At 41.8% G+C, this 14,289-nt stretch overlaps 1 protein-coding gene across 1 annotated transcript in view; it reads left to right on the plus strand.

Moving 5' to 3' along the window:
* The window catches only part of tafa3a (TAFA chemokine like family member 3a), a 146,160-nt gene that overhangs the window by 72,054 nt on the left and 59,817 nt on the right, over window positions 1–14,289 (plus strand). The window contains exon 2 of the mRNA XM_015958656.3: window positions 14,177–14,286. Within this exon, the coding sequence (XP_015814142.1) occupies window positions 14,178–14,286 (109 nt within the window). The 5' untranslated portion in view covers window position 14,177. The remainder of the gene's footprint in view (window positions 1–14,176; window positions 14,287–14,289) is intronic.

Genomic DNA, 14,289 nt, shown 5'->3' on the forward strand with positions numbered 1-14,289 from the left:
CACCCACTACCCCATAGAGACAGTGTCCTGCCCACGGCCAAAATCACACAGATTAAATATCAGGCTTAATAAAGCAAATCATGGAAATCTCGTAAATATTAGAACAAATTCAACTGAGCAGAAAACTAGAAAAATTAAATGTGGGTTCTGTTTTGTTCCCTCCTGACTGCCAGTGGCAGTAAACAGAGTACTACTGTAAACAAAGTCACGCACGTGACACGTAGCGCACCTGGTCGCGAGTCTATAAATTACGCGCCAATAGCTACGTTTGGGTCTCCCGGGATCTTCTCGCCCGAGAAGTTCCGAGTGACCCCTGTGACTGGCAGTCATCCAGGAACTCACAGAACCATAGTTACACCGTAACTTCCGTTGTTGAACATTAGATCCATTTTTTTCTAAGATTTTGTTAGTTAGTTAATGACTTGACTTGTGATAATCAGATCTCTTTGCTCTCTCTCACAGAATCCTGGCTGGCAAGAGGACTATGTTAGCTTAAACGAGTCGACTCCTTCAAATTATTTAAATCATCACATTGCTCGAAGTACTGGGCGAGGAGGAGGAGTAGCAATCATTTTTCATTCGGACTTATTAATCAGTCCTTTACAGATTAATAGTTACAGTTCGTTCGAACATCTTATTCTTAGTTTTCCTAATCCAGATTGCAAAACTGTAAAACCACTCTTGTTTGTAGTTTTATTTCGTCCACCAGGCCCTTACTCTGAGTTTTTGGATCAGATCTCTGATTTTTTATCTGAGTTGGTGCTAAATACTGATAAGGTCATTATAGTGGGGGATTTTAATATTCATGTGGACATTAAAAATGATAGCCTCAATGTAGCCTTTAGTAATATCTTAGACTCAATTGGTTTTACTCAAAGAATGCGTAGCTCCACCCACTCCTGCATCATACATTAGACCTTGTGCTGACTTATGGCATAGAGTGTGAGGAAATAACAATCTTTCCACATAATCCAGTCTTCTCGGACCACTTTCTGATAACCTTTGAGTTTTTTATAAATGAGTTCTCGCGACATGAAAGTAAATTTCACTATAGTCGGTCTCTATCTGACAGTGCAGTTGCATCTTTTAAATCAACTGTTCCATCTTTACTGTCCTCAGCATCTCAGAGGAACGTCGCAGAGGGCAATATTTTCAGTTCTAGCCCCTCACAAATTGATGCCATAGTTCATTATGTTAATTCCTCTTTACGTGTGGCATTAAATGATGTTGCCCCTTTAAAAAAGAATGTACTTAGGGACAGGAAGTTGGCTCCCTGGATTAATTCTCATTTCCGAGCCTTAAAACAAAACTCTAGGAAATTGGAGAGAACATGGCGCTATACGCACCATGAGGAGGCCTACCTATCATGGAAAATAGGCTTGTGCTTTATAAAAATAAGCTTCGACAAACTAGAACTGCTTATTTCTCAGCATTATTTGAGGAGAATAAGCATAATCCTAAATTTCTTTTCAGTACAGTTGCTAACCTTACACAGAATCATAGCTCTGAGCCATCTATTCCCTTAGCCCTCAGCAGCAATGACTTCATGGGATTTTTTACAAGTAAAATTAATTCTATTAGAAACAAAATCTTTAGCATCCTCCCTATTGTGATTTCTTCTTCCTCAGTAAGTGAAGCAGCATCAGAGGTGACTGTAGAACCTCATCTGTGCTTGAACCGTTTTGATCCAGTTGAGCTTACAGATTTATCAAAAATATTAGCTTCATCTAAACCTTCAACTTGCATTTTGGATCCAATCCCAAACAAATTATTTAAAGAGGGATTTCCTTTGGTTACTGCCCCCATTCTAGATATAATCAATCTATCCTTAGTAAATGCATGGTGGCTTAGGCTGCATGGTGGCACAGTGGTTAGCACTGTTGCCTCGCAGCACGAAGGTCGCAGGTTCAAAACTCGCCTTTCTGCGTGGAGTTGCATGTTCTCCCCATGTATGCGTGGGTTTCCTCCGGGTACTCCGGTTTCCCCCACAGATCACAACATGCCCTATAGGTTATAAAAATTGTACGTCGCTTTGGATAAAAGCATCTGCGAAATGAATAAACATAAACATAAACATAAATGGATATGTACCACAAGATTTTAAGGTTGCTGTAATCAAACCTTCACTTAAGAAGTCTTCTCTGGATCCAGATGACCCAATGAATTATAGACCAATATCTAACTTTCCATTTTTATCCAACGTCCTGGAGAAAATAGTGGCCATCCAAGTATGTGAGCATTTAAACACTAATGATCAGTTTGAGGAATTTCAGTCTGGTTTTAGAGAGTATCACAGCACTGAAACTGTGTTAGTGAGAGTTACAAATGATATTCTCATGGCCTCAGATAAGAATCTTGTGTCTGTTCTAGTCTTGTTAGATCTCAGTGCTGCCTTTGACACAGTTGATCACAATGTTAACAGCTGAAATTGCAGAAAATAATACAGTTAAAGAGCAGATTGTAGAAGAAGGTGTGAAAAGTGGTCAGTGTATCCTCCAGCAGTCTAAGCCTATAGCAGCATAACTACAGAGATAACTCTGGATAATCTATCCTATTTAGATGGAGACATGTTGGAGGCAGGGCAAGGGAGAGCCGTCTTTACCGACTGTACACTCCTCCTCACTGTACTCCCCCACTTGTCCAGATTTAGGCTAACATCAGATTTTAACCATAGGCCCTATCAAATAAATATGTTTTAAGCCTATTCTTAAAAGTAGACAAAGTGTCTGCCTCATGGACTAAAGCTGGGAGCTGGTTCCACAGGAGAGGAGCCTGATAACTAAAAGATCTGCCTCCCATCCTAATTTTAGATATTCTGGGAACCACCAGTAGACCTGCAGTCTGAGAGCGAAGTGCTCGGTTAGGAACATATGGAACAATCAGATCACTGATGTATGATGGAGCTTGATTATTAAGAGCTTTATATGTGAGAAGAAGGATCTTAAAATCTATTCTGAATTTAACAGGTAGCCAATGTATGGAAGCTAAGACAGGAGAGATGTGATCTCTCTTTTTAATTCTCATCAGAACTCTAGCTGCAGCATTTTGGACAAGCTGAAGACTTTTAACTACATTCTGTGGACTTCCTGAGGGTAATGAATTACAGTAATCCAGTCTTGATGTAATAAATGCATGAACTAGTTTTTCAGCATCACTCCTGGAAGGATGCTTCTAATCTTAGCAATATTCCGAAGGTGGAAAAAGGAGATCCTACAAACCTGTTTAACTCTAAGTATTTTTCTCCCCAGAAGAAGCTACAATGATGTTCTGCTGAGCTGTGGTGGCCTCATGGAGGGGGCCATCATCTAGCACACTGCTGCTTACCACTTCAACATTCTCCCTCTTCTGATAATAATTTTTTGCTTTCCTTGACGTTGGATGTGCTACTACTAGTTTATCCGTTTAATTATAGATCCACTAGGATAAATACAATAAAGTTTATCTCTCACCAAATAGAATATTTACTAAGAAATCACAATATAACTATAGACACATTACTTTGTGTGTGTGTGTGTGTGTGTGTGTGTGTGTGTGTGTGTGTGTGTGTGTGTGTGTGTGTGTGTGTGTGTGTGTGTGTGTGTGTGTGTGTGTGTGTGTGTGTGTGTGTGTGTGGTGCGTGCGTGCGTGGGTGCGTGCGTGTGTGTGTGTGTGTGTGTCTGCTCTGTCTTCTCGATCCCAAGTGAGTCGTGGAGGATGGCTGCTTATACTGAGCCGGGATTCTCTGGAGGTTTCTTCCTGTTATAAGGGAGTTTTCCTCTCCACTGTCACTTATCCTTGCTTAGTATGAGGATTGCTGTAAAGTCACTGACACTAGTCAGTGACTTGATGCAATTTGCTGGGTTCCTTATATAGGAAACATTATTTCATATTGGCTTAATGAACTGACCTGAATTGGAATGTTTATTATGTGAAGTGCCTTGAGACGACTCTTGTCGTGATTTGGCGCTATATAAATAAAATTGAATTGAATTGAAGTGTGTTGAAGCAGAGTTAAATCTAAAACAGAATTGAATACCCCTGTTATAGGGGTTGCATATATGGTGATGTAAAATTTTGGAAGATTATGTGTCTATTATCTGACAAAGCAGAGAGATTGTCACATTTCTACTCTGACCCTTTTTGATGTGACACACTCTGAGCCTGATTGCTTTAGTGTAAATTCATATCCATAAAAAAATAATGCAAAAAGTGTGTATTTAGGTGATGGTTACTTTGTTAACGAGGACATTAGCAAACAAAAAACACACTAAAAACTCACGTTTTGCATCCTTTTGTGTTGGCATGTGTGTCCCTACTGCCTCTATAAACACTGAAAATGTGAAAATAGTTCATCCATCAATTTTCCAGTTTTTGGTTTTCTGTGATATGTGTCTAAAACAAGCCATTTCAGAAAGTCCCTGTATGTGATGTCACAAATGGGTAAAGTAGAATAGGACTGGAAGAGTCCTACTGTGAGCCTCTCCTGTGCTTCTCAGCTTATAGTAGTGTGAGCGGTGGTAGGTGGGCGTGGCCATCTTCAGCTTGTTTTGAGACAGAGTTCATTCTGGAAGGTATTGAAACTGCCAAAAAATAAAGCTGATTAAATCACATATGAGAGGCATTTAGTACAAAGAACTTGATGAATATATTTTGTATCATTCACAGAACAACAACAACTATAACATGTCCCCTTTAACACATTCTGTTTCTATTCTAATAAGGGACGTAGTTTCAGAAAAAAATATTTCTAGCACATTTCAATAGGACATAAATTCAAACAGAAAGCATGAATTCACTGCAGTTTTAAATCGCGTTACAACATAAAGTGCATTATGTCTGGTTGTTACTGTGCAGCAGCCGCTGAGATTTACTGAGCTGCACTGATTTACATCATTTCAGCAAAATCTGTAATTCTGCGCCAGTCATTGTAACAGTTGTTTATGTAATTGAGGGGAGGCTTGGCCCAGGGCACGCCTGCTACACAACTGCATGTCATTTTTAGATAAGAGGTAAATAAAAGCACCCGACTTTAACAACAGCAGCATGCTTTTGTTTTGCCCTGGAGCCGCAGCAGCCACCCTGAGCTCGTCCACCCTCTGCCATGCATCAGCTGTTAACACACTTCTTCGTCTTATTGCTCTCATTGACTCACTGCTGCACCGAGGCAAAAGATGCTTGAGGGGAAGTTTACAGTGTGACATTTTGTGTGTGCATTTGTGTGTTCATTATGACTATCCATTAGGCTGCAATCAGAGAGGAAAAAAGCTCCCAGGACTTTCAGGTTTTTAGAATCAGTAACAGCACAAAGAGCAGAGGGTCAAAGGATGCATGAGAGATATTTCACTGTGGTTGCTATGCAATACAAAATTTCTCATTCACATGCAATGTACCTATTGGCAATCGGATGGTGATAAAATGATTAAGGTATAAGAACATTTGTACACTACGTTAACAACTGAATTACAAGATAACTGTTTTTTTCAGTGTGCTAAAAAGTTATCTACATTGAGTCAGCACCTTGAAAGGCTATGGAGTGAAATGTTTTTTAAAGCTGTTTTTACTTCCTGTTGTGGCTTTTATGGTGGAGTCAGCCTCCAGCACTGTTCTAGGAGCTGAGTGGTTTTGTTTGCTACGTTTTGATATAATGTTCCTGGAAGGTGTGAATTTTGCTGTCAAACAGGTTTCATAGTTCTTTTATGGCACAGAAACTATCCATTTCTGTGTGCCTTTTGCGAATGGATCTCAGTTTGACTGCTTAGAGAAGTGGATGTTTCATAAGTCTGTAAAAGTTTGGTTCATCTCCTCACTGTATACAGAATCTTAGTTTTCCTGTTTTGCTGAGATGACATGAGCAGCTGCTGATAAGACCAACATTTAGTACATTTTAAAAAAGGATAACCAAACCTTAGCATGGTTGTTAATTACAGATCAAAGAAAATTTCAGTGTCCTCTAAGAAGCAAACTCCGGCTGCCAAAAGGGAAGCCAACGTTGATGTGACAAAACCTGCAGTTCCTCCCTCATCCTCTAGGGGCCAAATCCATAAAGTTCCCATTGACTCCCATGTTAAAAATGCCAATTTCACAGCAGAAATAAATATGTTTACAGCCTGGTACAAAAACCATTTTAGGTTTATTGAACCTAATAGCAGTTAGCTATTTCAGTTCAATGACAGCCTATGAAAAACACAAAAAAAGAAGAAAAGTTTGCTTTTTTCTGGCTGAACTCACCCGTAAGCATCCGTTAGCTTCGGTAAGCTCAGTTAATTTGAAGCTACATTAGATGTTAGGTGTCAGTCATCTGCCCCCACCCTCACAGCCTCGATCTCACTCCCATTTTTGTATTCCCCTGGAGCGACGAGACAGGTGACGCGGCTACGTTCATGTTCAGCTTTATGTGTATAGCGCTTTCACGTGGCCAGTGCACTGTACACCATCACAATAGCACATAAGTATACATGGAAACATGTAAACCACATTGAAATAAAATGAGCTGTATCAAACACATTTAAAATGATTTAAAAAAGAGCAAGATACCCACAAATGGAAAAGTTAAAACATAATTAAAAAGGGCACCCAGCTATCACCATTCCTTATAACTGAAGGCCAAGGAGTAAAAGTTCCTTTTCAGTTAACTCTTAAAACTGCTGGAACATCTGCCAGGAAGTCATTCCAAAGCCTGCCTGGGGCTAGGACTGAGAAGGAACGACTCCCTTTCCATTTTAATTGGTGTTTAGGAACAACCAACAACAACAACCCCCATTCAGCTGACCGTAGGGGTGCAATGGGGTGTACTAGTGAATGAGGTCTGCCTAGAAATGTGAGCTGCACCATTTAATGACTTAAAAATGAATAGGTTTAATAGGATTTTAAAACTAATTTGATAAGAGACCAGAAGCCAGTGCAGGGCCAAGATGGCCGTGGTGGGAACCGCCCACTGGGCTTCAATCCATCTCCTTAGAAACCTACAAGTGATTGTGCGGAGAGTTAGTAACCAGCGGGGCATCAACCTATCAGGCGCTTACCATCCCCCCGCCCCATCCCCTGGGCTGAAAAACCACCAGCAGACACGTCAGCCCGCTGCATTGGGCCTGTACCCCTCCAGTATAAAACTACGCCCTTGGGTTGGTCCATCTTATGTAAAGTCATTGGTTTCCTTTTAAGAAATTGGATAAAAGATTATGATGAAAAATAATTAAAAGATTATAAAAGGAAAGAAAAATGGGAAAATATGTAAATTCTTGGCTATTTAATTATTGTGACATCCCTTCTACTGAAATAAATAAATAGATCACACAAAACTAAATTATGTAGATGGTAGAAAACTCCAAGAGACAATAACTTTCAGAGAATAATTGCTGTTGCATTTGTAAATGTAGTTGTAAAGGAACAGGATGATTTTCCAACTAAGAATCGACCTTTCATAAACTGTGCAGCAAAAGTTTTGGAGAGCTTTAACTCTTCAAGGGTAACAGAAGAATTGAAGCTGTAAAAGTATTTGGTCTGTTCATCAAATGCATGCTCGGGTTCTGCATGCTGAGTCAGACAGGATGCAGCTGTGCCATAATTTAGCCAAACGTCAAAGGTAATTAATGAGAATACCCCTGAGGTTTACCGGGAGAGGACGGTTGCATTCACGCTGATCACCGTGCTGTACGAACCTGCTCATTCCTATCTGCAAAATAGGTTTAGCATGTTCAGGGCATGTTGTGATGAGCCACCTGGTCTCAGTGTCATATCAGTCAGATGTAATAATTTACCTGTTAACCAGCTTCAATGAGCCACCTGAACACCTTCAGACACCAGGAGGAGAAGATTAATCCTGGAACCAAGTCTGGCGCCTCGGAGCCCCCAAAAGCAAAAATCTACAGTCGCACGCTACCTGCTCGACCGTTCATTTACAACAAGCACAGCAGCGCGCTCTTACCTTCCAATTAGTTCTGCGGTTCATCTGTCAAAGCAGATTTAGTAGTGTAAGTGGTAATAAATGAAAAAGCTGAAAACTTCAGCGTGCGGCTCAGATTTATTTTTAAAGATAAAACAAAGTGGAAGGCATAAGTAACACAGATTGAACAATGTGACCACTCCTTGTGGTTTCTAGTGTCTTACAATAGTTTTACATGAAACTTAGCAGTTAAAATAAGATTTGGACGCTGTGAAAGTGTATTTAAAGCTGCAATGACTAATATGGAAGACAAATTAAACAGCTTTTTCATGCTTTTTAACAACGTTCTAACTTCATATAGCTATAAATATATTGTGGAAATAAAAAAAAAAACAACTTTAGATTTTAGAAAACAGCTACTGGTGTTTAGTGCTATCTTGTTTCCTCTGGGAATGTGGGTTTTCAGTTACGGCAGCAGCATCTCAGGGAAGATACTCTAGGGGAGTGGTGAGTGTTCCATGGCCGTGTTTGCGTTCCAAACCTAGCTTGTTCTGTAGATTCATCATAACAACTTTAATGATCTGCAGTTTCTGTTTCCTGTGGAAAACTTCTGTGTGGCCCTGTGAAGAACTGGTGACCCGATGGGTGCTGGTGGTATGAGGGTAAAAAAAAAAAAAACCCAAAAACAAATGATGATAAAACTGTGATTGACTTCACTGAAAAATGTCAAATGATGGTCGTATGACATCAACATTTTTATATTTCAGCAGCGAGAAGCTGGGGAAGCATGGTACTAAATGATTTAGCATGGTTCTACCATTAAAACCCACCTAAATTCTAACAAGTGAACATCTAATATTTACAATTAGAATATCCAGTGTAAAGACGAGAAATACAACAATTTTTTTCGACTTGATGCTAAAGTGAGAAATAATTTGAACTACTTAGTTGAACCTAGAGATGATCTCAACACCTCTGAGTTCAGATCTTTAGTTTGTTTCTCCCTTTATTAACCTGCCATTCCCTTTATGGGAGCCTAAGTCACGCCCATCTACTTCCGCACCATGGGTCCCCGGAAGAACAAAAAAATTAATGCAAGTCAATTAGGCTCAAAACGATATTTTCTAATTCCGCTTGTTATGTGCCATGGATTTCACAAATGATGTCCCTAAATTTTGAAAACGCATTTGACCGCGCTTATTTTCGGAAACGTTATTTTAGGTTTTGTGTAAAAATAAGTCCAGGACTACAAATGCGCATCATGAGAGTGACGTCAAAGAACCAGACACAGAGAAAAACGGGGAAAATGGCTGTAAGTTCAGCGAAATTCAAATCCTCCCTTCAGGAGGAAAGAACCACCATAAATCTGGCCAAGTGGTAAGTAGCAGCTACACCAGGGGAGAGGATATCCTGTGGTGACATCATATATGCGACATGCTGATGTCTAATTTGTAGTCATGCTAATTACGAACTTTACAAGTCGATAAATCTCAAAGTACGTGGCAGATATGGTCAAAACACTCGTCATTAGTTTTCATTGAAATTGAAGTACAACTTATGTGCGATCCAGGGACTAAAACAATGCAGATTAGAAAATAGCTCTTTTAGCCCCGTAAGCTTGCATGCATTTTTTAGTTCTTCTGGGCACCCATGAGCCGACCGGAAGGGGAGGAGACTTAGACTCCCTATTGGTTTGGTTTCAGCAACTAAAATGTAAAATTGTGTGTAAACCTAAAGCTCAGTCGAATATCTCCTCTGTGGTTTGACAGACAACAATAGACAATAATTTGTCTGTATTTTGATGTTCTCCTCTACTCTCGGTGTGATCAGAACACCTTGGTTGCGTCAGCTGTCTCTGCTTGCAAAGATTTAGAGAATCCTGTTAGCATCTCAGCAGCTCTGGCAGTCAGTACAAAGATAGTCACAGCAAAACATCTCCCTCGTGTAAGCCGTAGTCGAATAAGCAAGAGTTGATCTCTTTGCAGGAAACAGAGTGTTTTTCCTAATTTGAATGGCTGTACTCAAACCAAGTTCAAAGCAAACTTGTGATTTGTGGCTGCTTTCTCAGGAGAGGCGAGAGAGCTCTGTTGGCAGTAAGATGACCTGCTGATTGTTCCACTCTCTGCGGGCCCATCAGACAGAGATGGACAACATTTGTCTGAAAGTACATGAGGATTACTGAGCTGAGCACATTAGGACAGACCACACAAACAGCATCACTCACCTCCTAGGTAGCTTGATAACAGCAAGTGGGAGAGAGGAGTGCAAACAGACTCCATTTGCCTGCTGTCTCCAGATCTAATCTGGTGCTAAAAATGTAGCATGCTCATAAAGTTATCGCCGAATGTGTATTTGTACATTATATGGGAGAAATAGCACTGTACATCATTATTATTAAGGTTTAGTTTCATATCGCCACATAGTTTACCTATTCATTTCATTTGGAAAATTGAGAATAATTCACTAAAACCTAAATTAACCTCTGAGAAATCCTATGATCCAAATCCATTATTACTTTTGAGTGCCTAGAAAAAGGTCCTTCCTTTTTTAAAATTCAAGTTGAGTCTGTGTTTTTTAATTCAACTCTCCACCTCAGCAGAGCAGGCAATATCATCAAGGACTATTCTCACCCCAGTAACCATCTGTTAGACCTGTTACCGTCAGGTCGGCTGTCCAGGTCTCATAAAACCACGACAAATAGATTCAGGGATAGCTTCTTTCCCAGAGCTATCACCATAGTAAACAACCACTAAGCCAAATGATCCTGTAAACCCGAACCACACACTTACTTTTTCAGTATTGATCATGTGCAATAACATTTATATGTGCTATTTGTGTTCACGCAATATGCTAAAATTCTGCTTACAATAGTGACCTTCACAGAACCCAACTAATGCAGCTGCATCATACATGCCCCTACTTTGTGTATATATTTGTAAATATTACTGTTGATTTGATATTTATATTATTCTGTTATTTTCCTTACAATTTGCACTAAAGGGAGCGGCACTCCAATTTCACTGTACCTTGTACAACAACACTAAAGGCTATTCGATTCTAATCCAAAAGTGTGGTTCACAGAAGAAAAAAAAACATTTTTAATGATTATTTCTGATTCCTAATCAATCACTCTGAGATTTTCATGTAGGTTGAACATGAAAACATTCTCCTACATCTACCTCCTTAGCTTCTAATAGAAAATAGACAGTGCAACTCTAGGATTAGAAATTCCTGACAGATCTACGTTACACTGTCACTTAACATTAACGAACTCAACCATCTTGACTCACGACGAGGAAGGCTGTTATTGGTTTAGTGTCCAGGAAACAGCAGATTTCTTTCTTTCCTTTTTTTTCAGTGGCCCTAATCCTTTTCCATAGTTTACAGAATGTTGCAATTTCAATCCAATTTTGGCCAGAAAGTCAATGTATTATTTATTTATTTATTTACAATTTATTTATTTCTAACAAAACTTTAGGAGAGAAAAATAAATGAAAAGATTTCATGAATATAGACATACCCTCAACACAAGCTGCTTGTCTGTCACATACTAAACATCCATCCATTTTCATCTGCTTATCCAGAGTCGGGTTGCGGGGGCAGTAGCCTAAGGCGAGAGGCCCAGACTTCCCTCTCCCCAGCCGCTTGGGCCAGCTCCTCCGGGGGAATCCCAAGGTATTCCCTGGCCAGGTGAGAGACATAGTCCCTCCACCGTGTCCTGGGTCTACCTTTAGGTCTCCTCCCGGTTGGACGTGCCTGGAAAACCTCACCAGGGAGGCGTTCCCAGAGGTATCCTGACCAGATGCCCAAGCCACCTCAACTGGCTCCTCTCGATGTGGAGGAGCAGCGGGTCTACTCCGAGCCCCTCCTGAATGACTGAGTTTCTCACCCTATCTCTAAGGGAGAGCCCAGCCACTCTTCAGAGAAATCTAATTTCGGCTGCTTGTATCCGCGATCTCTTTCTTTCTGTCACTACCCAAAGCTCATGACCATAGGAGAGGGTAGAAACGTAGATCGACCGGTAAATCGAGAGCTTCGCCTTCTGACTCAGCTCTCGCTTCACCACGACAGACCGGTACAACGCCCGCATCACTGCAGATGCAGCACCAATTCGCTTATTGATCTCACGCTCCAGTTTTCCCTCACCCGTGAACAAGTTCCCGAGATACTTAAACTCCTCCACTTGGGGCAGGACCTCATCCCTGACCCGGAGAAGGCATTCTACCCTTTTCCAAATCAAGACCATGGTCTCAGATTTAGAGGAGCTGATTCTCATCCCAGCTGCTTCACACTCGGCTGCGAACCACTCCAGCGAAAGCTGAAGATCACGTTCTGATGAAGCCAACAGGACCACATCATCTGTAAAAAGCAGAACTGATCCTCAGGCCACCAAAACGGATGACTTCCACACCTTGACTGTGCCTAGAAGTCCTGTCCATAAAGGTTATGAATAGAATCAGTGACAAAGGGCAGCCTTGGCGGAGTCCAGCTCTCACTGGGAATGAGCCCGACTTACTGCCGGCAATGCGGACCAAGCTCTGACACCGGTCATACAGGGACCTAACAGCCCGTATCAGAGGGCCTGGTACCCCATACTCCCAGAGTACCCCCACAGGGCCCCCCGAGGGACGCGGTCAAACGCCTTTTCCAAATCCACAAAACACATGTAGACTGGTTGGGCAAATTCCCACGCACCCTTCAGGATCCCCCTAAGAGTTTAGAGCTGGTCCAGTGTTCCACGGCCAGGACGAAAACCGCATTGCTCCTACAGAATCTGAGGTTCAACAATCCAACTGACCCTCCTCTCCAGAACGCCTGAGTAGACCTTACCAGGAAGGCTCGGGAGTGTGATCCCCCTGTAGTTGGAACACACCCTGCAGTCCCCTTTTTTAAATAAGGGGACCACCACCCCGGTCTGCCAGTCCAGTGGGACTGCCCCCGATGTCCACGAGATATTGCAGAGCGTCAGCCAACACAGCCCCATAACATCCAGAGCCTGAAGGAACTCCGGGCGGATCTCATCCACCTCTGGAGCCTTGCCACAGAGGAGCTTTTTAACCACCTCAGTGACCTCAGCACCAGAGATTTGAGAGGCCAACCCAAAGTCCCCCGACTCTGCTTCCTCACTGGAAGACGTGTTGGTGGGATTGAGGAGGTCTTCGAAATATTCTGCCCACCGATCCACAACGTCCTGAGTAGAGGTCAGCAGCACACCGTCCCCACTATAGATAGTGTTTGTAGCGCATAATGGTGGGCCAATCATAATGGTGGGCCAATCATAGTGCTCTATCTGCTTAGTGAACAAATCACAGAGCTTTATCCGCTTTCTGGGCCAATAGGGCACTCTATATGCCTGGTGGGTGGGATGATGCAACAGAGTGAAACAAGAGTATGTCACATTCATTGTCCAGTGGAATGCGGAGATCATTTGAAAGACAACGGTAGAACCCGCCCCACAACCGAGAGCCGTCAATGGAGCGTGGCCAGACTAAATTATACATTTATTTAGTCTGGCTTGCCAGGCTAGGAAATTGAAGCTTTTTCTGACAGGAGACTCTGCCAGATATTCCCAGCAGACCCTTGCGATACGTTTGGGCCTGCCTGGTCTGACCGGCATCCTCCCCCACCATCTGAGCCAACTCACCACCAGGTAGTGGTCAGTTGACAGCTCCACCCCTCTCTTCACCCGAGTGTCCAAGACATGCGGCCGCAGGTCAGATGAACAACAACAAAGTCGATCATCGAGCTGCGGCCTAAGGTATCCTGGTGCCAAGAGCACATATGGACACCTTTATGTCTGAACATGGTGTTCAGTATGGACAATCCATGACTGGCACAGAATTCAAACATAGTCTAAACATACAGAAAAAGGTAAAATGGAGTAGGATTAAGTAGGAACACATACAATTCCTACCCCAGTATCTACAATTTCAATAACACACCTGGTAATAGCAACCTTTCAAACAAAGCAAATGGCAAACATTACGTAAAAGCTGCATGTACTCAAACTTCCTTTAAATCAAACCCCTCTGCGTGCAGTTTACAATAATGCACACTATATACCTATTTATTCAAATGCACACACACTCTTTAAAAAGCGTACTTTCATTGGATTTTTTATCATGGCTGTTTATTGAAACACAAAATCACTTGTTGTCTCTGTATGTCCAATTAAAGCTGTTTTTGTCTGAGATTTGGGATTTTAGGAGTTGTTCCACCTTTGACTGCCAAATCCAGCTGGAGAGAGCAGGCTTGGACTCAGCTCAAGTGACCCGGACAGTTTATCTGAAGCTTCTTCTGTCTTTTTTCTTTCAGGATGCAGGAGAGGGACCTACAGAGCATGTGCAGAAGGGTGCTACTGCTGACCGTCTGTATGGTGTCCCTCTTGGGGCAGCTGACCACTTCATCACACCGAAGCCACATAGGTA

This window comes from Nothobranchius furzeri, chromosome 3 (genome assembly GCF_043380555.1).
Source record: "Nothobranchius furzeri strain GRZ-AD chromosome 3, NfurGRZ-RIMD1, whole genome shotgun sequence".
Lineage (NCBI taxonomy): Eukaryota > Metazoa > Chordata > Actinopteri > Cyprinodontiformes > Nothobranchiidae > Nothobranchius > Nothobranchius furzeri.